General features: G+C 49.1%; 1 protein-coding gene across 1 annotated transcript in view; it reads right to left on the bottom strand.

Annotated features, from left to right (window-relative positions):
* Pi4ka (phosphatidylinositol 4-kinase alpha) overlaps positions 1–27,613 on the bottom strand; it is a 128,891-nt gene that overhangs the window by 884 nt on the left and 100,394 nt on the right. Inside the window, exons 33-52 of the mRNA XM_075970228.1 lie at positions 26,682–26,840; positions 26,292–26,443; positions 23,155–23,262; positions 20,742–20,869; positions 16,155–16,274; positions 15,861–15,940; positions 15,554–15,747; positions 12,929–13,019; positions 11,618–11,785; positions 10,881–10,934; positions 9,091–9,211; positions 5,643–5,772; positions 4,011–4,081; positions 3,126–3,198; positions 2,984–3,054; positions 2,044–2,153; positions 1,589–1,693; positions 1,384–1,509; positions 1,144–1,264; positions 780–939 (exon numbers count right to left, since the gene is read on the bottom strand). Coding sequence (XP_075826343.1) covers positions 780–939; positions 1,144–1,264; positions 1,384–1,509; positions 1,589–1,693; positions 2,044–2,153; positions 2,984–3,054; positions 3,126–3,198; positions 4,011–4,081; positions 5,643–5,772; positions 9,091–9,211; positions 10,881–10,934; positions 11,618–11,785; positions 12,929–13,019; positions 15,554–15,747; positions 15,861–15,940; positions 16,155–16,274; positions 20,742–20,869; positions 23,155–23,262; positions 26,292–26,443; positions 26,682–26,840 — 2,342 coding nt within the window. The remainder of the gene's footprint in view (positions 1–779; positions 940–1,143; positions 1,265–1,383; positions 1,510–1,588; positions 1,694–2,043; positions 2,154–2,983; positions 3,055–3,125; positions 3,199–4,010; positions 4,082–5,642; positions 5,773–9,090; positions 9,212–10,880; positions 10,935–11,617; positions 11,786–12,928; positions 13,020–15,553; positions 15,748–15,860; positions 15,941–16,154; positions 16,275–20,741; positions 20,870–23,154; positions 23,263–26,291; positions 26,444–26,681; positions 26,841–27,613) is intronic.

The following is a 27,613-nucleotide window of genomic DNA, read 5'->3' as shown; positions in this document are numbered from 1 at the left end:
CCCTATCCCCCACACGCCAGGCTTCCAGCTGTGGTTTCAAAGATGCTCTGTTGGGCTTAACCACAGTAGCATGTGGGATGTGGCAAGGTGATACTCCATGTGCCATCGGGTTGATGTCAGTCTATCATGTAGCTTTGGAGATGCGGGGGCTACGGTGAAAGGGTGGCCAGGAAGTCCCGAGGGGGAGCCCAAGGCTGGAGGGTGCTGGCAGATGAGGTCAGCTGTGGGAGACTGCAGGATGGGGCTGGTGGTTCAGAGCTGGAAGCTGCTCACAAAGGTAGACTAAGTGATTAGAAGGCAAGGCCCTTCACTTCTTAAAGATTTATGGCTGGGTGGTAGTGGCACACACCTTTAGTCCCAGCACTTGGGGGGCAGAGACAGGCAGATCTCTGTGAGTTCCAGGACAGCTAGAGCTACATGGTAAGACCTTGTCTCTCTCTCTTTTTTTTTTAATTTTTCGAGACAGGGTTTCTCCATAGTTTTTGGTTCTTGTCCTGGAACTAGCTCTTGTAGACCAGGCTGGCCTCAAACTCACAGAGATCCGCCTGCCTCTGCCTCCCAAGTGCTGGGATTAAAGGCGTGCGCCACCACCGCCCGGCAAGACCTTGTCTTGAAACAAAAAATTATCTTTATGTGTGTGCCCACGTGTGTGTGGGCAGTGGATGGCGGAGCTGGAGTAACAGGCCTCTGACTGTAACCAGCCACCTGATGTCAGTGCTACTGAGCCTGACTTCCTCCTTCCCACCGTCACATCCCTTCCACACGGCCCCTGGGCTCACCGCACAGCCAGATAACCTCGGACACACATCTCCATGAACCACTTGAAGGGTGTGGCTTCCATCTTGCCCCCCATAATCATCACCATCTCATCTGTCAGCTTGATGTCTGGTTCCCAGCCAAGGTTGCCACCTGGTGAGCTTTCGAACATGAAGCCGAAGTCTGCAAAATCCCAAAAAGCTGCCTGTAACTGGGGCAGGAGCGAGGTCAGGGTGGTTTATTTCTAGTAGAGGCTCTTAGCTACAGGGGCCTGAGTGGGGGAGGAGGAGCTCCTGCCAGGCTAGAGCAGAGACACTCCACCAGCTTCCCGTCTACCCAGAGTGTGGGCTGCCATTCTCGTTCCCAGCCCCCTAGGGCCTGGCTGACCGATGTGGATGATGTGGCCCTTCTTGTCCAGCATGATGTTGCCATTGTGCCTGTCCTTGATCTGCAGCAGGAACAGCAGGAGGCTGTAGGCGGCCATGCTTCGGATAAAGTTGTAGCGTGCCTATGTGGAGAGGGCTGTGGTCTCACCTGGCTCTGTGTGACTAAGGCAGAGCTCACAGCAGTGAGCGCAGCTGTGTGGAGTGCAGACAGGAGGTGAGCTGAGGCTGTGGGGCTGGCTACCTGCTGGAAGGCCAGGGTGGACTCATCCCCATACTGGCGTGTGAAGTAGTCATACATGCCGAAGTCAGTCTGGCGGCCCAGCTGGTCTCGGGAGGTGCAGTCCGGTATGCACTCAATCACCCCACACTAGGAGGGAGGGAGAGGGGACAGTCAGGTGGGAGCAGTGATGTGCTGGCCCTTTGCCTACCACACCCCAGGAACTCACCCCAGGGGCGGTAGCTACTACCCGGTAGGGAAAAACAAAGAGGTCCAGGCCGACCAGCTGGAAGATGTTCTTGAAGAGGTCGATGATCTGCAGGGCTAACATGTCCTGGACCGGAGAAGGCACAGGATGCAGTCAGGGTCCTTTCTTCAGCCCTGGGACCACTCGGAAACTAGTGGCCCTTGAGGCTCACACAGTAGGGAAGGGGGCAGGCTGTGGCCAAATGAGAGCTTAGAGGTCTGGCCTCACTGCCCACCCAGGCTGGGCTGTCACAAGATTGCCCTGAGGATGTGGGAGTGAGGCCGTCCCTGATGGTGCAGGGTGGGGCTGGGAGCAGGGGTTTCTGGGTTTGTTCTGATGCCTCCAGAGCACCTGAATCATAAAGTGCAGGAAAGGGTCACGTGTCACTAGAAGACAGTGCCTTGCCCTGCCAGCCTAAATAAGGCCAGCTCTGTCACCTGTCGGCAGTCATCCCCCACTTTGAAGATGGCTGCTTGCCAGCAGATCTTCTTGCCATCAGCCTCCTGCCCGCGGCACTCATCCTCAGCATCTGAGCGGCACTGCAGACCTGGGGAGGGGAGGGGGGCTCTCTCTCAGCCTGAGGGCACGAGGAGGCTGCCTAGGGTTGAGAAAGAACTGGGATCTTGAGAATCACTTTGACAGAGCACTAAGGGGTCCCAAGAAACACTATGAGTTATCATGTAGGGTCACAGGGCCAGGACTTTTCCTAAGAACACACAAGTTTACAAGGAACTGAAACAGAGCCCCTTAGGGTCCAAGCTGAGGACTCAGGGCTGAAACACAGCCAGACCACTGAAGACTGGTCTGTGTCCCCACAGAGTTCATACCCCAAACCACAACCGTGATCTTCTTTGGAATTAAGGTATTTGAAGATGCTGGTCATAGTAGATGCCAAGTGTCCTTTTGAGAGAGACTTGCCAGGTCACACAAGGCAGGCAGAGATGCAAGAATGCTAAGTAGCATCACCTGCATGGATTGCTACAACCACAGGAGGGCGAGCTGGAGAACACCCAGCCCAGAATTTAGATTCCTGCTTGCCCACAGCCTGACCCTTCCCTCACTGAGCATGCTGGCCTACGTCCTGATGTCAGCCTCCAGATATGTGAGGCTGCACACCTCTCCGGTGTCACTTAGACTATGCTCCTCTCTACAGAGCCTGAAGCAACCAGTGTGCCCACAAAGGCTCAGTAGCTGGGCTCCGAGGACGGGGGTGGGGGCAGATTCCAGGGTAAGCAAGCATTGCTGCAGAGCACCCTGCCATTTCCAGAGGAAGGGTGAGTCTGCAGGGAGACTCATGGCAGACATCTTTGATAGGATGTTGTAACACAGCAGCACGGGTGAGGAGAGGTACCCGGATGCGAGGGGTCCCTTACTGACCTTCTTTTTCAAGCTCGCTCACTCCACAGCGTTTCACCTTAAACTTGGCCAGATAGGGCGCCTTTGCAGCACTGAGAGAGGAAGGGAGCACATGAGTACAGTGGAGACCACTGTGTGGGACCCAGTGGGGACGGGCACTCACCTCTGCATTGGCGTTCCTGACATGTAGTCAATGTCTAGCACAATTGCTTCAGGGTTGCTGGGCAGGTAGCAGCCTGGGCAGGCATAGAAGGAGGTACAGGGAGCTATGTGTCACCACAGAGCCACAGCCAGTCCCCAGCCCAGGCTTCACATGCAGAGCAGCCGGATGAGGACACTGACTTGTTCTGTGCTCACTGTGGGTCTGCCCTTCCTGACTCAGACCCTTCCCCTTGGGGATCCATCCAGGCAAGCCTCCCAGGAGATGCTTCTCCAGAATGTTCTGGACTTTAGCTTTGTGGCAACTACCCTGCTGCTGTCTGGGAAAGTCTTGGGTTTGCTTCACTCTCAGTGGAGACTCCCACCCTAGCTGCACTGGCCTAGCATGCTCTAACACACTCCTCCATCCCTGTGCTTCTCAGTGTGCTGGTTTGAATAGGTATGGCTCCCACAGACCCATGTGTTTGAATGCTTGGCCATAGGGAGTGTGTCACTGTGGGGTGGGCTTTGAGGTCTCAGAAGCTCAAGCCAGGCATAATGGCTCACAGTTCTCTTCCTGTGGATCAAGATAGAGAATTTTCTGCTACCTGTCCAGCACATGTCTGCTTGTGTGCCCCCATGCTTCCCTCCGTAGGACAACGGACTATCTCCAAACTGTAAGCCAGCCCCAACCAAATGTCTTTTTTTGGTACGAGTTGCTGTGTTTATGGTGTCCCTTCACAACAACAGAAAACTAAGACACTCAGCAAATACGTCCACTAAGCAGAAAAAAGGAAGTTCATCCCTTGGGTGTCGGATGCTGGAGGCCCCAAGTGTGTGATGCGGCTAGCCAAGCCCTGTTTCCACATCAGTCCCTCGTGCCTCACTGGCCCTGAGGTTGCTGGCTTACCAGGCTGCACCTTCACTTCAGACAGAGCTGACAGACAAGCCTTCTTTCTTTCTTCGCCTTTAGGGTAGGGCCTGAGAAACAAGACAGAGATGCTCTGGACATGGTGGCACATAGCTCAGATGTGAGGACCAGTGAACCAGGAGCTGGAAGGCATCCTCTGCTATCTAGTGAGTCTGAGGCCAGCTTGGGTTACACTGAATGGTCTGAACAAACAAGCTCTAGCCATAGACACTAGCCCCCAGGGACAGAGAGCTCACCTGACCCTACCAGGCTCAGGTTGTCAGGAAACCATCCATAGCAACTCCTGCTCTGCATTCCTCAGAGAAGCCAGATGGCCCCACAGGGTGGCAGGGGCCCAAGTGGAGCTGTTTTTGGCAGCTCTGCCCTCACATTCTATGGTATGTGTGCTGCTGTTAAGGTACTGAGAGAACAGGTGACTGCGGGGCCCCACCCAGTTCGGGGCTGAAATGCCTTTGCTTTTTTCCTTTTTTTCTTTTTGGCTTTTTGAGACTGGATTTCTCTGTAGATTTAGTTTATTGTAGAACTCGCTTTGTAGACTAGGCTGGCCTCAAACTCACAGAGATCCACCCGTCTCTGCCTCTGGATTAGAGGCATGCACCACCACCACCTGGCCCTGAAATGCCACTTCTGTAACTTACTGTGTGACTTTTGCTGGTGAGCCCTGTGACCTGGCTCAGCTAAGGTGAGGCTGAGGGTAACTGCAACTTTGTTGTGTCATGATGCCCTGGAAATGCACCTTCCTGCTGAGCTGAATCTGGGAGTGTTCTCCAAAGGCTCCTGTGCTAAGGACAGGGGTTAACCTTTAACTCCCCAGTGAGGGCAGGCACGGCCACATGCACCTTTAGTTCCAGCACCCAGGAGGCAGAGGCAGGTGGATAACTGAATTTGAGGCCAGCTTGATCTACATGCTGAGTTCCAGAAGTCAGGACTATATAGAGAAACCCTGTCTCAACTCTTGCCCACCACAAAATTCTCCAATGATGAATTTTAGGTGCCTGGGGCTATAGCCTTGCAGGGGTTAAGGGACACCATTGTCTTTCTCTGCTACAGTTGTCATGTGCTGAGCACACAGTTACTAAGAAGACGTCCATATTGTCTCCCATCTCCCCTTTCGTATGTGTTTTGTTTTTGAGAAGGTCTCTATATTGCTCTGGCTGTCTGGGAAATCACCTTGTAGGACAGGTTGGCCCCAAACTCACAGAGGTCAACCTGCCTCTGTCTCCCAGGTACTGGGATTAAAAGTGTGTGCCACCATGCCTGGCTACACTGTTCTCTTAAACTGATTGTCTCAGGTGTTGTAGTGACATACTTCCCTACCCTTTTGTGTGTGGTCAGGGCCCCTGGGAACACGGAGAGGACCCTCAGTGAACACAGCAGGAGCAGCCTGCACATACACCAAGGGTACATTAGCAAGTGGAAGAAGCCAGGAAGAGCTGCGCCCAATACTCTTTTCCCTTGGAGACCTTGGGCAAGTGTCAAATGCAAACACAGCTGATGCTCTGCCTTGCCCCATGCTAGGAGGCAACAACCCTGAAAGCTCAGAGAGGTGAGTAGGTGGGATGAAGACACGACAAGACATCGCAGAAAACTGTCTCTCAGTGAGCCACTTACTTGATGATGGCTGACACATTTGTGATCTTGTTAAAGAAATCAAATTCTCGTTGATAGAAATCTTTGGCTGGGCCTGATAGGGACCCTGTGATCTCTTCTACTAACTGCTCCAGAAGGTCACCAATGTCAGCTGAGGAGACAAAGATGGTGAGTTTTATGGCTGCCACAGAGACCCTGAAAAGAAAACCCTTAGCCAGATGGTGACACATGCCTTTAACCCAGCACTCAGGTGGGTCTCTGAATTGGAGGCCAGCTTGCTCTACAAAGTGAGTTCCAAGACAGAAAAACCAAACCAACCAACAAACCAACCAACCAAAGGCCCTTAAATATTAAAGATGTTTGCTAGACAGTCAGCTGGAGCTCTCCCAGCACCCTGCCTGCATGTGCAATGGACTCTAGACCTGATAAAGGCCACACATGCCACCATTTCCCCCTCACTGTTGACACTGGTTCTGATGGTGGGTAAAATTGCTAGCCCCTAAACAAAGCTCAAGGCAGGGCCTAAGCCCCAGGTAAAGCCATACTAATTGTTTGTTTTGAAATAGAGTTGAAAGTAGCCCAGGTTGGCCTTGAACTTGAGATCCCTGTGACTCCACTTTTTGAGTGCTATGTTTACAGATGTGTGACTCTTCTACTTGGTGCTGGGGACTTAACTCTGGACTTTATGCATGCATAACATCTGGTTCCAGTTATTGGCTTTGTTATATTCTACTTTTTTTTTTCTGAGACAGGGTTTCTCTGTAGCTTTAGAGCCTGTCCTGGCAGTAGCTCTGTAGACCAGGCTGGCCTGCTTCTGCCTCCTGAGTGCTGGGATTAAAGGTGTGCGCCACCACTGCCTGGCTGAGATTTTTTAAATTATTCATTATATGTACAACATTCTGCTTCCATGTATGCCCACACACCAGAAGAGGGCACCAGGTCTCATTACAGATGGTTGTGAGCCATCATGTGGTTGCTGGGAATTGAACTCAGGATCTCTGGAAGAGCAGTCAGTGCTCTTAACCTCTGAGCCATCTCTCCAGCCCCTGAGTTTTTTTTTTTTCTTTTTTAAAGACAGGTTTGCTACACAGTCCTGGCAGTCCGGGAACTCACTGGGGTCAGTCTGCCCCTGGCTTCTGAATGTTGGTCCCAAGGGCATGCACCACCACACCCAGTTTGTTTTTTTTTTTTTTCTTTTTTCCCTGAGAGGAGCCTTTAAGGAAGGCCTCAGCGGGAGGCCCTGAGTTCAAGGCCACCCTGGCAAACAAAGCAAATTCTAAAACAGCGAGGGCTAGCTACTCAGAGAAACCTTGTTGAGGAGGGGTGATGTCATTCTCACGTAGTTAAGGCTCTCCTCAAACTTGCCTAGGTATTGGGATTAAAGGACTGTGCCATTTGGCCTGGCTAGAGTGATAGGAATTAAAATCAACAAAAACAACATATAGTCCTATACTGAACTTAAGTTGGAAAAGGCTAGTCCAGTCTCATGGGTGTAAAATGTTGTTGAGTCACCTCTAGCCTGGCTCTGGCCGCTAGGATGGAGGGAGGCAAGCCATGCTCCAAAGGAATCAGAGCAGTTGAGGAAGCTGTTACCGATGGCCTGTACTTTGAACCCACAGATGACAGCTTGAGACCGTTCTGAGAAATGAGGAACACTTACAGACTGTGTGGTAATGAGAGACCCCAACAGAACATCCAAGGCTTTGGGGCAGACTTGATGTGGCAATGTGTGCTCAGCCACAAGAGGTTGTTGGGTGTATGGTGAAGCCAAGGACAGCTGTTTCTAGAGAGATTCTGGAAAGCCTGGCGCCTACTCAGCAGTGAAGAGAGTGCTGGTTGGTGGCATTAAGGGAGACACAGAAGATTGTAATCTGAGAGGCTACTTTGACAAGTATGGCAAGATAGGCTGGACAGTGGTGACGCACGCCTTTAATGCCAGCACTCAAGCAGGCAGATCTCTGTGAGTTCAAGGCCAGCCTGGTCTACACAGTGAGTTCCAGGACAGCCAGGGCTACACAGAGAAACCCTGTCTTGAAAAACAAACAAACAAAAGAAAAGTATGGCAAGACGAAAACCACAGAAGTTATGGAAGACAGGCAGAGAAAAATAAAGAGGGTTTGTCTTTGTAACTTTTGATGATCACAGTACAATTGATGAAATTGTTTGGAGTACTTTACTATTAATGAGCCTAATTGTGAGTAAAAAAAGGCCCTTTTTAAAAAAGAGATGTCATCATGGGACCACAGAGCGGCTGCTGAGTAGATCTGGTCATTTTATGTGTCATGGAGGGACTTTGGTTGTGGTGGAAACTTTGGTGGAAGAGGAGGCTATGGTGGTGTCCTGGTTATGGTAGCAGAGGAGGTCATGGTGGTAGTGGACCAAGATATAGAAACCAAGGTGGTTGAGGAGGAGGAGATGATGGTTACTGTCAATAAAGGAGGACATTTTGAATTAAGTGGTGGTGGCGCACGCCTTTAATCCCAGCACTAGGGAGGCAGAGGCAGGCGGATCTCTGTGAGTCTGAGGCCAACCTGGTCTACAGGAGCTAGTTCCAGGTCAGGCTCTAAAGTGACAGAGAGACCTACCTTGTCTTGAAACAAACAAACAAACAAAAAGGAGGAAATTTTGGTGGAAGTAGCTATAGTGGTGATGATAACTATGCTGATGTTGGGCCAATGAAAGGGGCCAGTGCTGGCTGACGATGCTCAGGTTCCTATGGTGGTGCTCATGGGTCTGGTGCTGTGGGTGGTGGATACAGACACATATTGAAGGTTTTGTTTTCAGACAGGGTTTGTGTGTAGCCTTAGATGGCCTGAACTTGTGCCTTAGACCAGGTTGGCCTCGAACTCACTGAGATTCACCTGCCTCTGCCTCCTGAGTGCCATGATTTAAGGCACGTGCCACCATGTCCAGCTCTTTACTTTTTATTTATTTGTTTTTGTGTGTGGAGATACACACTGTGGCACACATGTGGAGGCCAAAGGACAACTTGCAAGAGTCTGTTCTCTCCTCCCACCATGTGTGTTCCAGGAATTAAGCTCATTTTTTAGGTTTAATGACAAGTGCCTTTATCTGTTTAGCCAGGTATGGGCACAGAGACAGGAGAGTCAGAGTAAGTTCTGGGCTACACAACAAGCCCTGTCACAAACAAGCAGGAGAGCAAGCACACCAAGAGCAAAGTGTGAGGCTTTACAGGTTATTGTTTGAGAACTGTTGCTCCTGAGTTGGCCACTCCTTATTCAGTCACGGGCTGTGCTAGGCACAGACTCTTGACAGGACAGGTAGCTGGCCAGCAGGGAGTTCTTGTACACCCCAGGAGCTGCAAATGTCACCTTATACCAAAGGATCAATGAAGGAAGTCCAGATGCTCTGTGTGTTAAGGGGTAGTCTCCAGGCTGGGGTAGCACACACACAGGGGACCTCTGAGAAAGCAACCTCTAAAGGAGATGATGACGGCCAAGGTACTCACGGTCTTTCTGGTGCCCTTCTTCATCGAGGTAGATGTTAGTTTTCATATTCCAGATGAACTGGTGGGCCAGAAGCTGGGATTTGGCTGCTGCCCAGAGAATGTACTCGCGCACATAGCCCATCTGTAGTAGGGAAGGCCACAATCAGCCTTTACTCCTGGAGGAAACTCTTCTTAACCTCGTGCAAGAGGGAACTCCCACCATGGCTGTGTGCTTCCCAGCTGTGTGGATGGACCCATTAGGATTAGCTGAGGAGCCAGGCCAGTAGCCAAAGGCTGGCCACTCATGGGCTAGGCTCAGGGCATGGAGTGTACAGTACAGGCCTGGGTCTCCTGTGTGGTCCCCCCTTGGTATTTAAGAACCATGACTCTCAATTTCAACAGCTGTCAAATACAAGAAACACGTAGGCTAGGTATCAGAAACTCATAAGGTTGTGCAGACCACCAATTCACAGTGGCGGGGTCCATAGAGCAGCATGCAGCCAACATGGACCCTCTCTTTCTCCATTGCATTGTTCCCTACCATTTTCTGGTAGCTCAGGGTGGAGATACTGCAGACCCGCTGAGGGAGAAGGCTGGGAAGAGACCTGTTGGCACCTCGATGCTGGAGCGCTAGCCTCCAGGTTTAGTTTAGTTTTTAGTTAAAACAATTATGTGTATGGGTGTTTTGTCTACACATATGTCTGTGCATCATGTGTGTGTCTGGTGTCCACGCAGGTCAGAAGAGGGAGTGGATGTCCTGGAGCTGGAGTTACATATGGATAGTTGCTAGCCATCATGTGGGTGCTGGAAACGGAATCTGGTTCTCTGCAAGGGCAACTTAACCACTAAGCCAGATCTTCAGTTCCAGGATTTATTTATTTATCTATTTCTTTTCTTTTTTTCTTAAAAAAATATTTATTTATGTATTTATTATGTGTACAGCATTCCTTCCATGTGTGCCCCGCATGCCAGAAGGGGGCGCCAGGTCTCATTATAGATGGCTATGAGCCACCATGTGGTTGCTGGGAATCGAACTCAGGACCTCTGGAAGATCAGTTAGTGCTCTTAACCACTGAGCCATCTCTCCAGCCCTCTTTTTTTTTTTTTTGTATTACTGAGATACAACCTCTCTATGTAGTCCTAGTTCCTAGAACTTGCTATGTAGACCAGGCTGGCCTCGAACTCAAACTCCACCTGCCTCTGCCTCCCAAGTGCTGGGATTAAAGGTGTGTGCCACCACAGCTGGTAAAATGTACTTGGGTTTTTTTTTTCCATTTCATTTATTGTTTTGTGTTTGTGTGAGTGCATGAATGCCACAGTATGCATCTGACGGTCAGAGGACAGCTCTTCAGTTGGTCCCCTCTTCCCACCATGGGATCAGTGATTGGACTCCGTGGTCAGGTTCCTGTGACAAGCACTTTTATCCTGGGTGCTTGTAAATGTCTTGTTTAAGTCATCTGGTTGTTGCCACTTTCTGTCCAGTGTGATTAGAACATATCTTTTATCAGCTCACCTAAGCCTCACCACTTTCCTAGGACAACAGCCAGACTCAGGGAGGTCATGTGATTTGCTGAGCCCTGACCCAACAAAGGGGACCCTAGAACAGGTCGCTCACCCATAGGAAACAAGGTACCAGAGCCCGCCCTCTCCGCAGAGCATGAGTGGCCTCAGGACGGGGCAGTAAGAATAAGGGCTCTGTTGTAACTGCACAGTCCTGTTTCTGAGGGAGCCCAGAGGGAGCCTGTGTGAGCTGGAGTAGCAATACAGATAGCTCTTGGGAGAAGTAGGAGCTGTGCTGTGTCAGTACATACCTTGTCATATCTGAGGGCCTGCACAATCTGGGGGATGTAGAACAGAATGGCATCCTGTAGAAGGAAGAAGGACTGTGACCTCAGAGTTGTAACAATTCACAGTAATGAGCGCTGGACCTGCACATGGGATGCTGCCTCCTGCTGGAGAGCCGGGGAAGGTGTAGAGGATAACAAGAGAAGTACCCGAGGCTTTGTAACACACATTGGTGGAATAAGCACATACAATATAGTACCTCACCTGTAAGGAGAGGAGCCTGCCCCAGGTAAAGACTCGCTGGTGCTGTAGTAAGCAGAGCTCTAGAGCAGTTTACAGACCCTCCATCATGGCTACCACATAGAACTGCTAGGGTAAGAGGCATGGGTACACTACTCACTTCTTACAGCAGGGACCAAACTCAAGTAAACTTTCTTTTTAACCAAAAGATCCAATGAAAGCTTAAAAAAAAAAAAGCCTAAAACTAGAAAATACATATGAATTACAACTCATTTTTTTTTTTTTTTTTTTAGAAAGGGTTTCACTGTGTTTTCTGGCTGGCCTAAGAACTCAGAGATGCCTCTGCTTCCCTGGTGTTGGCATTAAAGGCGTGTACCTCCAAAGTCAAAACTCATCTTCTGCAACAAATATCATGTCAGTAATACATAGTCTAGCTGTGCCCACACAGTTGGGAGCATCTCATATCAACTAACTATACTGGGACAGCTGCACCTAGGCTGGCTCAGCAGGGCTCTGGACTCACCGGAGGGAAGGACCGCAGGACTTTCACTCCATACTGTGCAGTGAGAGGGTGTGGTGGGTACATGCTGGAGAAGTAGGAGAGGCCTGTGGGTGGATCCGTGGGTGCCCAGCATAAAACATGGCTGAGCTCCGGAGCATCGGCATCAATGGTGTGCCAGGTGACCAGGAACTAGGGAGGAAGTTGGGAGACAGGGTTACAGTAGTCCTTTAGCTATGGCCTCTGCAAGAACAGCCACAGCCTGGGTGTGGTGGTGCATGTCTTTAATTCCAGCACTCGGGAGGCAGAGACAGGCAGATCTCTGTGAGTTTGAGGCCAGCCTGCTCTACATGGCAAGCTCTAGGCCAAAAAAGAAAAGAAAAAGTGACAGTAAAAAAAAAAAACACTTAGGAGAAAATGGAAAATGTTTCTGACATTTATGCAAAGAAGCATAATTGTAATAAATCCAGGTTGAGGGGCTGGGAATGAGGCTCAGTGGGTAGTGTGTGTTCCAGGCTAGTATGCACTGCACAGAACCAGCTGCAATTGATTGTACACACCTGCAATCTTGGTGCATGGCAAGTGGAAAATGGAGGATCAGAAATTCAAGGACAACTTCAACTATATAGTGAATTTGTGGTTATATGGAAACCTGTCAGAATTTAAGCAGACTAAATATCATAAACATAGTAATTATTACTAGAAGTAGAATATGCAAGGAGTTAAGAAACTTCTACCATTGAGGTTACCCGGTAACTTTTTGTCTGGTGAGATAGATAGAATAATGATAATTTTGTTTTAGAGACAGGGTTTCACTTTGTGGTTCAGTCTGGCCTCAAGATCAGAGATCCTCACACCTCTGCCTCCCAAGTGCTGGGATTAAAGACATGTGCCACCACTACCTGGCCAAGATTTTATTTATTATGATTGTTTGCCTAAGAGTACATCTGTGTACTCTGTGTGCACTGCCTGCAGAGAATAGAACAGGGCTGGACCCCCTGGACCTGGAGGACCAGTCATTATTTTGAGGTGGTGGAAAGTGTGTGGGGCCTAGTGGAGGAAATCAGCCATGGGAGCCATGCGTTTGGATGCTGCGCTTTGCCGGGATCCCTTCCTGTATTCTCTCTCTCTTCTGTCCATCTGCCAGGACGTGAACGGCCTCCTGCACATCCGCCTGCTGCTCAGCCATAATAGGCTGAGCTCCCGGAGACTGAGTCAAAGTAACTTTTTTCTCCTGATTGTTCGGTGAGGTATTTGGTCATAGTAATGAGTAGCCAGGCTTCTCTGGAAGACATTCTAGATGTACTTTGAGCTGGTGTGTGTGGGCTGTCCTACCTTGATGGCTTCAGGGACATCACTAACAGCTCCTGGGTCCAACCGGACAAGACGGGTCACTTCATTTCCAATGGCTTCTGTATTCTTGAACCTACAATGTTCAGAGGGTTTGGTGTGGTAGCTGCACCAGCAGGTACATTCTTCACTGCCACAGAAGAGAGCCAGAGGGGAACACTCAGCTGGAGGGATTTAGATCAACACTATATTACAGATATCTAAATGTATTACTTGTAGGCAAGTAATACATTACAAAGTCTGAAAAGGACCCTTTGAAAAATCACATCAAGCCGGGCGGTGGTGGCGCACTCCTGTAATCCCAGCACTTGGGAGGCAGAGACAGGCGGATCTCTGTGAGTTCGAGGCCAGCCTGGTCTACCAAGGGAGTTCCAGGACAGGCTCCAAAGCTACAGAGAAACCCTGTCTCGAAAAACCAAAAAATAAAAAAATGAAAAATCACATCATTACAGCATTCACAAGGAGGTGACAGGATGAATGCCATGATTCCAGGCAACCCTGGTTACAGAGACACCCTTTCTATGTACGATGTAACCCTTTCTATGTATGATGTAACCCTTTCTATGTACGATGTAACCCTTTCTATGTAAGACGTAACCCTTTCTATGTACGATGTAACCCTTTCTATGTATGATGTAACCCTTTCTATGTACGATGTAACCCTTTCTATGTATGATGTAACCCTTTCTATGTACGATGTAACCCTTTCTATGTATGATGTAACCCTTTCTATGTACGATGTAACCCTTTCTATGTACGATGTAACCCTTTCTATGTACGATGTAACCCTTTCTATGTACGATGTAACCCTTTCTATGTACGATGTAACCCTTTCTATGTACGATGTAACCCTTTCTATGTACGATGTAACCCTTTCTATGTACGATGTAACCCTTTCTATGTAAGATGTAACCCTTTCTATGTAAGATGTAACCCTTTCTATGTACGATGTAACCCTTTCTATGTACGATGTAACCCTTTCTATGTACGATGTAACCCTTTCTATGTAAGATGTAACCCTTTCTATGTACGATGTAACCCTTTCTATGTACGATGTAACCCTTTCTATGTACGATGTAACCCTTTCTATGTACGATGTAACCCTTTCTATGTACGATGTAACCCTTTCTATGTACGATGTAACCCTTTCTATGTACGATGTAACCCTTTCTATGTAAGACGTAACCCTTTCTATGTACGACGTAACCCTTTCTATGTACGATGTAACCCTTTCTATGTACGATGTAACCCTTTCTATGTAAGACGTAACCCTTTCTATGTAAGACGTAACCCTTTCTATGTACGATGTAACCCTTTCTATGTACGATGTAACCCTTTCTATGTATGATGTAACCCTTTCTATGTAAGACGTAACCCTTTCTATGTATGATGTAACCCTTTCTATGTACGATGTAACCCTTTCTATGTAAGATGTAACCCTTTCTATGTATGATGTAACTCTTTCTATGTACAATGGCTTAGTGAACAAAGGCTGATGTCAACCTTGATGACCTAAGTTCACTTCCTAGTTCCACATAATGAAAAGAGAACCAAGTCTGGCAAGTTAGCTTCTGAATTGGACACACATGCACACACACACATCATAAACAGACACACACAGACATATTCTCTCCCCCCCCCATTCCTCCAAAGCAATAAACAAACATTTAACAAAACAAAAGTGAAGGAAAAAAGAAAAACAATAGCATTACTAGGTTGCTATGAGGAAATGGCAGAACCCTACCCTATCTTGCCATTTATCCTTCTGCATTTGCCTATCTCTGGCTCAGCATCTTAGCTCACAGTCTGAACCTGTAGAGCCCCTTACCTGGTGGTGAGAGGGCAGGCATGAGCCTGTAGATGTTCCTGACCCAGGCTAATGCAAGGGACAGTCTCCATGAACATTCTGTTTTGAAAGGGCTTAAGAGAACCAGTCTGCTGTCCTGGGCCTGAGGACCAGGTAGAGGACACAGAAAAGTGGCAGAGCTTTGCTCCCAGTCATACATACCTGTCCCTGCTTGTCGGGAAGCAGGCTGAGGGACCATGTAGGTCATGGAGCCTCTGCAAGCTCATCTTTCCTACTGCTGCAATCTAAAGGTTTTATTTCTGTCTGAGATTCTCACCTTGAGGGAGCTTATGGCACACTAGGCAGACAGCTATAGCAAGACAGTCTGCTCTCAGTTCAAGCTCCAAGATGGCATTATTCAAACACACACAATCCAAACTCTCCCAAGTTGTTTCTGTGGACTACCTCCCAGAAGGGAAGCCTTTATAAATTACACTGTGACTCTACCATTTTTTTTAAACAGTGCCAGGGATTGAACCAGGTTCTTGTGCATGCTAGTTAAGAGGTCTACATTGAGCTACATTCCCTGGTCATACATGGTGGTTCTGAATTCAGCTAGATATTACTTTCTTAGTTCTGTGTGCAATGGCACCTAGGTAGGAGCTGACACGCTCACAAGGGTCACTGTGGAACCTCTGCACAGACTAGGTGAGAATCCCGAGTGTCCCTGACAGGAGCCATGTCATATTTCATGGCACTCAGGATACAGCTGACAGGTTACAACACTGAACCTCTGATGAAGCTAGGGTGACTGGAAGGCCTACCTGGCTGGCAGCTGCACAGCGAGGTAGGGGGAGATGCTCCAGGCAAGGTTCACGTTGTCTTTCCACTGCTTCTCACTCAGGCTGATGTATTTGGACCTCCAGTTGGCCACGCTGTTCTCTCCTGCCTGGTCCAGCTCTAGTTCTGGGGCTGACAGCGGGTTGTACCAAGTGATGAGACGCTCAATTTCAGTGGCCTGGTGAGACCAAACAATATCCAGTGTATTTTCTGCAGGTGTCCACATGCTGCTACCACCCTAAGGTGCTACGCTGTTACACAGTGGGAAGTGCCTGTGGCCACAGGTCTCACCAACAGCGACAACAGCAGTGTCCTGCGCTTCATGTAGTACTTGTGCAGCTGGGAACCCCGGTTGGTTTTCTTAGACATGCCTGGGGAGCAAAGACGAAACATGTCATTGTCCTTTCAGCTAATCTTCTGCCCTGTCTTTTCCTTTGGTGATGTGCTGGTGACTGAACCGAAAACGTTGGTCCGGTTTTAGAATCATGTTCTGTTCTGCCACCTAAGTGAGGGCCCATCATACCACCAAGATGGGAACTCAACAGAGGACAGAAGATGTAGGAGCCACCCCCTACCCTGACTAACCTGACTTTTTGGAGATGGTTGACATGCCACTGGAGAGGGGATAAGTGTTGATCCAGCCCTGTGTTGCCTGTTGTCGAGAGCCCACAGTTATATCCAAGTTGCTTCGAGTGTCCTGGTTATCTGTGGACAAATACATTGCAGAGTCTGGGATGAGGTGGCTCAAGACAAGGTCAAAGGAAGAGAGCTCAGCACGGCTTGCTTTGCAAACACAGGTACCAAGGCTGACTTCCCTGGAACCTATATTAAATAACTCGGGTGTGGTGACGCATCTGAAGATGGATGCTAAAAAGAAATCCCACACTCCAGCATGCATCCTCCTAGTCCTGATGCTGGACAGATGAAGATGGAGCTGGTCCAGTCTATTTGGCAAGTTCCAGGCCAGTAAAAGACCTTATCCAGAAAAAAACAAAGACATCATAGAGCTGGGTGGCACACGCCTTTAATCCCAACACTCGGGAGGCAGAGGCAGGAGGATCTATGTGAGTTTGAGGCCAGCCTGGTCTACAGAGCAAGTCCCAGGACAGTCAGAAAACCTGTCTTGAAAAACCAAAAAATAGGATAAAATAAATTCTATCAGTTATTAAAAAATATTTTGTGTATTTGAGTGTTTTGCCTGTATGTATGTACACGTGCTTATGGAGGACAGAAAACAGTATTGCATCCCACTACAGATGGTTGTGAGCCACCATATGGGTGCTAAGGATTGAACCCAGGCCCTCTAGAAGAACAGAGTGCTCTAACCACTAAGTGGCCTCTCCAGCCCCTGCCATTTCTTTTTTTTCATAAGCAAAGGCAGTTACTTGCTTACTGGTACTGCACTGTCTAACACAGCCACAGCAGAAACCTGAACATCCAGGGGACAAATTACACTATTTGTTGGCTCTGCTTTCCGTGGAAGCAGAAAGAAACCTAGCTTTAAGGCTTCTTTCTTTTACCTGGGAGAGACTGTCTGCAGGTCTACCTACAGGAACAAACCCTCACCATCAGCAGCTCTATGCTCAGGAGTGGGAATCTCCTTCTGGTTTGCTGCTGCTGACATGTCAGGATTAACCTGGAATGTTCTTTTCTTTGCCCTGGAGAGCTATTCGTTTCAGTATAATTTGGCTTTATGTACATATGTATGCATGTTGTATATATATGTATGTACACACCCATAGAAATACACACACACACACACACACACACACACACACTCAGCTCAGGGGGTCACTGTTTTTAGAGAATTTTCTTCCTGTAGAGGTGCCCTTGAATCCCCTCTGTTGAAGTTACTTGACGGCTCCTTGTCAGATGACAATAGATTATGGGTAAATTCATGAATTCCCCCACTCAGTAGGCATCTGGGACGTGAGCTGGTTCAGGGAGAAGTTATAAGAAAGTGTCCTACAATTGCCATACGAACCAGCATGGGTTGGAGGAAAGGTAGCAGGCAGGCAAGTACTGGCTTTTCAACAATATAAGGCACAGCCAAGATCAGGGTTCACTTGGGCCCTAACTGTTCTTGTCTGGCCTTTCCAGAACCACTTACAGAGAACAAACCCCTCCCGTGTACTTCTGTCTGTCTGCACCCCACCCCTCCTGTGTACTCCTGTCTGCACCCCACCCCCTCCCATGTACTCCTGTTTGTCTGCACCCCACCCCCTCCCATGTACTCCTGTTTGTCTGCACCCCACCCCCTCCCATGTACTCCTGTTTGTCTGCACCCCACCCCCTCCCATGTACTCCTGTCTGCCTGTACCCCACCAACTCCCGTGCACTCCTGTCTGCACCCCACCCCCCTCCCGTGTACTCCTGTCTGTACCCCACCAACTCCCGTGTACTCCTGTCTGTACTCTACCCCACCCCCTCCTGTGTACTCCTGTCTGTACCCCACCCCCTCCCGTGCACTCCTGTCTGCCTGTACCCCACCAACTCCCGTGTACTCCTGTCTGTACTCTACCCCACCAACTCCCGTGTACTCCTGTCTGTACTCTACCCCACCCCTCCCGTGCACTCCTGTCTGCCTGTACCCCACCAACTCCCGTGTACTCCTGTCTGTACTCTACCCCACCAACTCCCGTGTACTCCTGTCTGTACTCTACCCCACCCCTCCCGTGTACTCCTGTCTGCCTGTACCCCACCAACTCCCGTGTACTCCTGTCTGTACTCTACCCCACCCCCTCCTGTGTACTCCTGTCTGTACTCTACCCCACCCCCCTCCTGTGTACTCCTGTCTGTACTCTACCCCACCCCCTCCTGTGTACTCCTGTCTGTACTCTACCCCACCCCCTCCCGTGCACTCCTGTCTGTACTCTACCCCACCCCTCCCGTGTACTCCTGTCTGTACTCTACCCCACCCCCCTCCTGTGTACTCCTGTCTGTACTCTACCCCACCCCCTCCTGTGTACTCCTGTCTGTACTCTACCCCACCCCCCTCCTGTGTACTCCTGTCTGTACCCCACCCCCTCCCGTGTACTCCTGTCTGTACCCCACCCCCTCCCGTGCACTCCTGTCTGTACTCTACCCCACCCCCCTCCTGTGTACTCCTGTCTGTACTCTACCCCACCCCTCCCGTGTACTCCTGTCTGCCTGTACCCCACCAATTCTCGTTCATTGTCTTCCTATAACTATTTCATCAGTAGTAAAAGGCTCTATAATTTCTTTTTTTAAAAAATATTTATTTATTTATTATGTGTACAGCATTCCTTCCATGTGTGCCCACAAGCCAGAAGGGGGCACCAGGTCTCATTATAGATGGCTGTGAGCCACCATGTTGTTGCTGGGAATTGAACTCAAGACCTCTGGAAGAGCAGTCAGTGCTCTTAACCACTGAGCCATCTCTCCAGCCCAAGGCTCTATAATTTCTTCTGGGTCTATACCTGCTAGTTGACAATGTCTCAGTTTACCTTTTATAATTAATTCAGAGAATTTTTCCACCTAAGTTTTTAATTTTTTACTTACTTTTGGTATAAATATCCATTCTAAAATAATATCTTCCCTCTGCATTAAAATCCCTGTAGGAGAAATTCTGGAAGACAATATGACTAGGATACAACTAAGATTTGGGTCCACCCTATTCACGTGTGCCTCCTGTAACTTTTCCTCAACCATTGTCAGTTCCTTTTCTGCTTGTTCAGCATATCCTTTATAGTATGATTTGATCTTTCTATATAGCTCAGTCGGTAGAGCATGAGACTCTTAATCTCAGGGTTGTGGGTTCGTGCCCCACATTGGGCGCCACTCTGTTGTAAGAGGAACAGGCTGCGTTCCTGGCCCCCCGTCTAGCTTAACCCCCAAAATAACCACACAGAAATTGTATTAATTAAATTGCTGCCTGGCCCATTATCTTTAGCCTCTTATTGGCTAACTCTCACATCTTAATTAACCCATTTCTATTAATGTGTATCGCCACTTGACTGTGGCTTACCGGCATGAGTCTAACCAGCGTCCATCTTGGAGAGGAGAGCCATGGCATCTGCCACACTGCCCTCTTCCTCCCAGCATCCAGTCCTGTCTTCCCCACCTATCTAAGTTCTACCCTATCAAAAGGCCAAGCCAGTTTCTTTATTTGACCAATGAAAGCAACACATGGAAAGAAGACCCTCCTACACCATGCCTGCACCCCACCCCCTCCCATGTACTCCTGTCTGCACCCCACCCCCTCCCGTGTACTCCTGTCTGCACCCTACCCCCTCCCATGTACTCCTGTTTGCACCCCACCCCCTCCCATGTACTCCTGTCTGCACCCCACCCCCTCCCGTGTACTCCTGTCTGTCTGCACCCCACCCCCTCCCATGTACTCCTGTCTGCACCCCACCCCCTCCCGTGTACTCCTGTCTGTCTGCACCCCACCCCCTCCCATGCACTCCTGTCTGCACCCCACCCCCTCCCATGTACTCCTGTTTGCACCCCACCCCCTCCCATGTACTCCTGTCTGCACCCCACCCCCTCCCATGTACTCCTGTCTGCACCCTACCCCCTCCCATGCACTCCTGTCTGCACCCCACCCCCTCCCGTGTACTCCTGTCTGTCTGCACCCCACCCCCTCCCATGCACTCCTGTCTGCACCCCACCCCCTCCCGTGTACTCCTGTCTGTCTGCACCCCACCCCCTCCCATGCACTCCTGTCTGCACCCCACCCCCTCCCATGTACTCCTGTTTGCACCCCACCCCCTCCCATGCACTCCTGTCTGCACCCCACCCCCTCCCGTGTACTCCTGTCTGTACTCTACCCCACCCCCCACCCGTGTACTCCTGTCTGTACTCTACCCCACCCCCCTCCCGTGTACTCCTGTCTGTCTGCACCCCACCCCCTCCCGTGTACTCCTGTCTGTCTGCACCCCACCCCCTCCCATGTACTCCTGTCTGCACCCCACCCCCTCCCGTGTACTCCTGTCTGTCTGCACCCCACCCCCTCCCATGTATTCCTGTTTGCACCCCACCCCCTCCCATGTACTCCTGTCTGCACCCCACCCCCTCCCATGTACTCCTGTTTGCACCCCACCCCCTCCCATGTACTCCTGTCTGCACTCTACCCCACCCCCCACCCGTGTACTCCTGTCTGTCTGCACCCCACACCAGCAGCTGCTGTGCTGCTGGCACAATGCTTACCTGGAGGAACAAGCTGGCTGGCGGTCAGGTACTTCTTGTCTGAGAACATGGCAGTCCAAAATTTAATCATTATGCTTATGTCTTCACGAAGCTGCTTTTCTCCTTGAGTAGGGAACTTTGGTGGACAACTTCAAACAATCACAAGAGGAAAGGGCTGAGTGTCTGGAGTCAGAGACTAGAAAGTGTTCCCAAGGCAGTGAGAGCTGAGATAAAAGTTCACTTTCTTTGACCTCACTAACTCCTGTGGGAAGTGTGGTTGTCCTGGTAGCCCAGGCCTGTCTGTCCTATCACTACCCTATGCACTCTGTTCAGCTCAATCACCAAGGAGTGGTGTTACATAGCTCAGATGCCTGTACCTCCATAAATACACAGAGATATCCTTTGTATTGCAAGGTAACCTTGATCATGAGGTCCTGCCTCACAGTCTCTAGATCAGACTGTAGGCATGTGCCACCAGACCTGGCTCATAAGAGTAGTATGTTGTGGCAGATGGTAATTTAGCTGTTTGCATACAACCATTCAGCCTACATTCACAAAGACTCAGGCAGCTGATATTTGCAGGACTTTGTGTAGTAATCATTTATATTACCAGGAGAAGAAAATGTATGCAATTTAATCTCCCTCTCTTATTTTTTCTTGAGATAGGGTTTCTCTGTGTAGTCCTGGGTGTCCTAGAACTTGCCCTGTAGATCAGGCTGGTCTCAAACTTAAGAGAACTGCTTTCTTCTGCTTCTTGAATACTAGGATTAAAGGCATGTGCCACTAACACCTTGCTTAAGTACATTCTTGTAGATGTTTTATTCTTTGAAAACCTCAGACATATATGCAATGTGTCTTGATCACATCACCCCTTCCTCTCCAGCCCCCTTCCCCCCTCCCCTGCTTTCACGCATCTCCTTCCTAGTGTCAGCTATTGCCCCTTGTTCTTAGACACGGTCTCGTTACGTAGTCTTGGAACATGCTATGGAGGCCAGGCAGAGCTCAGAGATCGCCCGAGTGCTGGGAGTAAAGGTGTGTGCCATCACACCCACCTTTCCTTCTCTTTTCCTATTACCCACTGAACTCAATTAGTGCTGTCCATAACTGCATGGGTGAGTCATTCACAGCTTTGTCTTTGATATAGGAGTCTTAACATATTATTCTCAAATTCTTGTTCTCTTGCATCCAGTTTCACAACTACTTGGGCTGCAGATATATGTCACATGTCACTGTGCCTCGATGTCTTAATTCAGACAAATAAAAATTAGACTAAAATCTAGAGTTAGAGATTGTTGTGTCACCTGAAATGGGTAGTGGGAACTGAACTTGGAACCTCTGGGAAAGCAGCAAGTGCTACTTAACTACTGAGCCATTTCTCCAGGCTTGCTCCCTGCTCCTGCTTTTCTACTTTTACATCTTTTGTTTGCACACATTGAGAAGCAGGGGAAATAAATCAATACAGCAACATGGGCAATTATTTAGTTACAGAACCAACCACTGAAGAAAACATCTGAGTCGTCCAGCAACTATTAACTACCTGTATGTAATGGAGACTGCTCTTTTGTTCCCTGGTCACCCAGACCTGAATAGTCACACAAAAACTATATTAATTACAACATTGTTTGGCCAATGGCTTAGGGATATTTCTATCTAGCTCTTACATCTTAAATTAACCTATTTTTCTATTAATCTATGTATCACCATGAGGCTGTGGCCTACCAGTAAGGTTCCAGCGTCTTTCTCCTTTGGCAGCTATATGGCATCTCTCTGATTCTGCCTACTCTTTCTCTATATCTTTGTTCAGATTTCCCGCCTGACTTTACTCTGCTAAGCCATTGGCATAAAAAGCTTTATTCATTAACCAATAAAAGCATCACATATACAGAAGAACATCCTTCATCATCTCCCCTTTTCTTTCTAAACAAAAAGGAAGGTTTTAATTTTAACATCTGTAGAGCCTCAGGATCAGGGCTTCCTGAGCCCCTGCCCCCAATCTCTCTCTCTCTTTTAATAAAGATTTATTTATTTATTATGTATACAGTGGTCTGTCTGCATTTATGCCTGCAGGCCAGAAGAGGGCACCAGATCTCATTACAGATGGTTGTGAGTCACCATACTGTTGCTGGGAATTGAATTCAGGACCTCTGAAGAGCAGTCAGTGCTCTTAACCTCTGAGCCATCTCTGCAACCCCCTGCCCCCAATCTCTTAAATTAATTGAACTTAAGGGAAAATCTGCATGTTTTCCCTTGGGCACCTGGGTACACATGGCTGAAGATATTCCAGTCTAGTCATCCAAGGATTAAAGAATGAGGATGGTAAGCATGAACCAGGCAGAGGATGTCCTTACATAAGTAACTTCCTAGAGGACAAGGGTCCTCTAAGTTGGACTGCAGCTACTTCTGGGCACATGCACAACACAGCTTGAGACGATACCTGAAATAGTCAAAGGCCGTTGAGTAGATCTTCTCTCGAAGCACGTTTCGAATGGTTGCATTCGGAACCACATCAGCATGTAGGAGGGACAGGCCCAGGGTCAGCAGTCTGGAAAAGAGCCACAGGGTTGAAGCCCTAGCCAAGGGCTGAGCCCCAAGCAAACCCCAGGACGCCTGCATATAGAGCCCAGAAACATTACAGCCAGGGTGTGGTCACTTAGTTGTGCTCTCTGTCTCCCTGAGACAAAGTCGCAGATGTTGCAAGCTGGCCTTCAGTATCCTTTTGGAGTATGAAGATAAACCTGAATTTCTGATCCTCTTGCCTATGTCTTTTAGGTATCAAGATTACAGTGGTCTTTTTTTTTTTTTTAAAGATGGTGGCACACGCCTTTAATCCTAGCACTTGGGAGACAGAGGCAGGCAGATCTCTGAGTTCGAAGCTAGTCTGGTCTACAGAGTGAGTTCCAGGATAGCCAGAGCTACAAAGAGAAACTTAGTCTTGAAAAACAGAAACAGAACAAAACAAAAAATTTTTCTATGGATGGGCAAAGATATTGTGCAGTAAAGGCCTAAAGTAAAAATAATTAGTTAATTAAAATAAAAGTTCTACACTAAGGGGGCTGGAGAGATGGCTCAGAGGTTAAGAGCATTGCCTGCTCTTCCAAAGGTCCTGAGTTCAATTCCCAGCAACCACATGGTGGCTCACAACCATCTGTAATGATGTCTGGTGCCCTCTTCTGGCCTTCAGGCATACACAGAGACAGAATATTATATACATAATAAGTGAATAAATATTAAAAAAAAAAGTTCTACACTAAGATGTAGCTCATTAGCCTCACGCTTGTGTGGCAGAGTAAGGCCCTGAACCACATAAAAACCTGCAGGTAAAAGAGCTCCGAGTGAGAGGGTTGTAGAGTGCATGCCTAGCATGTCCAGTGCCAAGTTCCAGCGCTAGCATTGCATAAAGTGGATATGGAAAGACTTTTCCACCCTTCCTGAGACAAGGTTTCTCTATGTAGCCTTGGCTGTCTTGGAACTCCCTCTGTAGACCAGGCTGCCTTGAACTCACAGAGATCCGCCTGCCTCTACCTCCTGAGTTCTGGGATTAAGGCGTGTACTCTATGATATTTTGACTGGACTAAAAGTTCCAGTCTCATAAGCAGTCTGCAGCTTAGTCCCCATTGGGACAGTGCTACAGCAGCAGAATGTTTAATTCCATCCAGAGGGGGAGGCTGATGTGAGGCATAGGTGGGGGGCATTTCTGCTCCTGTCTGTGGAGAGCTTAGAACCCTTGGGTGGAGATCTTCAGGAGTCAAGTTTTTGGGTAAGACACAAGATCTCTGCACAGGGCTGGAGAGATGGCTCAGAAGTTAGGAGCACTGGCTATGCTTCCAGAGGTCCTGAGTTCAATTCCCAGCAACCACATGGTGGCTCACAACTATTTGTAGTGAAATCTGATGCCCTTTTCTGGTATAAAAGTGTGCATGTAGATAGAACACTGTTATACATAAAATAAATAAATCTTTTTTTTTTTTCCGAGACAAGGGTTCTTTATAGCTTTGGAGATCCTGTCCTGGAACTAGCTCTTGTAGACCAGGCTGGCCTTGAACTCACAGAGAGCCACCTACCTCTGCCTACCTAGTGCTGGGATTAAAGGCATGTGCCACCACCATCCCAGAATAAATAAAAAGATCTCTGCACAGTGAAATGCCACAAAAATCCCACAAACAGGCTCAGGTGGGTTCTTCTTGAGGGACAGACTGCAGCTATAGCCTGACAGTGATATGGGCCCTGTGGAACAAGCATCTTCACATGTAGCAATCAGGGTGACCTGGATCCAGGTGTAAAAGGCTCTAGAGGCATTGTGGACAGTAAGGCTGGGCTAAGGCATGGTGCAAGAAGGGTGGAGTATATCATGGATACCCCAGAGGTGGTTTGCACCAGCCAAAGGCATAGATGCTACCTATGCAGCCAATGAGTCCTAGTAGATGGTCTTCATCTACTCCAAGTGGTTTGGATAGAAAAGGAAGCAAGAGCGATCAGACCCACCATTACAAGGGAGCCAAACATATGTGGCTACACAGGAAGGCAGAGGAAAGGAGGGCAAACTGCAAATGGTGACTTTTCTGAATGAATCTATGAGGCCAGCTGATCCTATGGGTGAAGGCTGATCCAGTGTGGTGGTGGAGGCAGACGGAGGAAGTCTATGACAGCTACCCGTCCCTGGAAAGGACCGGGAGGAATCACTCTCTAGTAACTTGTTTCTATTGCACTGTAGAAAAGTATAGGTCAGTGGCAGAGTGGACACTAACAAGAGGACTGGCCCTTCTTTGTAGTTGGTTTGAGGAATGTGGTTCTAATGGGTGGTCAGGGGTGAAGGGGTCACGGTCTGCAGTTCTAATGGGTGGTCAGTGGTCATGGGGTCATGGTCTGGAGTCCTAGCGGATGGTCAGTGATCATGGGGTCAGTCTACAGTTCTAATGGGTGGTCAGTGATCATGGGGTCACGGTCTGCAGTTCTAATGGGTGGTCAGTGGTCACGGGGTCAGTCTACAGTTCTAATGGGTGGTCAGTGATCATGGGGTCACGGTCTGCAGTTCTAATGGGTGGTCAGTGATCATGGGGTCACGGTCTGCAGTTCTAATGGGTGGTCAGTGGTCACGGGGTCAGTCTACAGTTCTAATGGGTGGTCAGTGGCCATGGGGTCACGGGCTGGAGTTCTAATGGTGGTCAGTGATCATGGGGTCATGGTCTGGAGTTCTAATGGGTGGTCAGGGGTGATGGGGTCACGGTCTGAAGTTCAGGGAAGAGGCAGACAGAGAGCCTCTACCATGTCTGGGAAGATAAGCACACTGGTACTAGCCATGGGCCTCTCACAGATGATAGCAGAGTCCACGTTCTAGTGAGAAAGACTGGACTAGAGGAACAGGGGTTGAAGAGGCTTTTGGCCAGCCATAGGCTCATGGTCTCTTGTCTTCTACGTGTTCCTCCTGACAACAGTGCCATAAGATTTACTCTACATTGCACAGAAGCATCACAGGACACTCCACCCACCCACATCATGATTCATATGTTACACACATGCCCCACATGCCAGTAATAAGACACCCAGATGCCCCCAGAGAAAGAGAGTCCTCACTTGAAACGTGGTCCGATGGCTGCCACATGCCTGTTCATGCTCCCCTTCGCTCCACCAATATTCAGGGACATGGAGCGCTGCAGCAGGCTTGAGAAGATCTCCACCTGGTCAGAGCTACAGTACTTGGCAATCTCAAACCGTTGTACCAGGAACTAGATAAGAAGGGAAGCAAGTTGTATAAGTTGGTGTGGGCCAGTCTCAACCCAGTGCTAGTGAGAGCAGCTAGTAAGAGGGTTCTGGTGACAGGAAGGCAGGGAGAACCAGAGGAGGGGGTCTAAAGGGCACCCTTTCTCTCAGGTCAGGACCCCAAGGCTGGCTGCTATGCCAACCTACTGCAGGTGTCCCCGAGGCTGACCGTATAAAGCACAGCAGAGTTTGGTAGGCACGTACATCGATCCAGATGTAATGGGGTGTTACATCAGGGGGACACGGTCTAGGCTGACTTGCTTCTGATGCCGCCAGGGGGTCTGCTTCCTTTGTTTCAGCAGAAAAGAGGCCAGACTTCTGCTCCACTGTCATGTGCCAGGCTCCTGCCATCTCCCGCATAAACTGCAAGTGAGAAGGTAGTGTCAGCCCCTCTGGAAAACAGAATGGGCCACTTGCCTTTGACTTACTGCCTAAAGCTCAATGTGGCAGCTCGTGCGTATGGTCCCATCACGCAAGACTCTGAGGCAGGAGGACGGTAATGAGTTCAGGTTTGGCCTGGGCACAGTGCGAGTTTCAGAACAACTATTGCTACAGAATGAGGAGCTTTCTTAAAAAAAAACACAAGCCAGGTGGTGGCGGCGGCGCATGCCTTTTAACCCCAGCACTCAGGAGGCAGAGGCAGGAGGATCTCTATAAGTTTGAGGTCAGCCTGGTCTACAGAGCTCCAGGACAGCCACGGCTACACAAAGAAATCCTATTTCAAACAAACAAACAAACAAAAAACCCCAGCACCTCACTTCTTTACTTCCTTTTCCTCCTGCTGCCCAAAGCATAGATGGCACTCGTGTTAAGGATAGCACTGTCATAGGTGGGAGCCCAAGGATGTCAAGGAACTACACCTGCCAGTGGCTTCTCTTGGACTCTGGCCTCTCACTACTGTTAGTATAGGGAACCTAGGACTGATGGGGCCAAGGAGCCAAGCAGAGGCCAGACTCTCACTCATCTGTCTAAATCCACTTCTGTGCCAGGGCCTCCCAGCCTCTGGGAACAAAGGCACACAGTCCAAGAAGTAAGCAGGAGGCAGAAGATAATAAACCTGAGAAAGCAGCAGTGTGGAGCATGAGGGAGAATGTGCAGGCAGGGTAGCCAGGGAATACTGCTGGGATGGCAGGGAA

This window comes from Microtus pennsylvanicus, chromosome 1, assembly GCF_037038515.1.
Source record: "Microtus pennsylvanicus isolate mMicPen1 chromosome 1, mMicPen1.hap1, whole genome shotgun sequence".
NCBI lineage: Eukaryota > Metazoa > Chordata > Mammalia > Rodentia > Cricetidae > Microtus > Microtus pennsylvanicus.
Note: the sequence above shows the minus strand (reverse complement) of the source record. Positions and strands in the feature narration are given on the sequence as shown.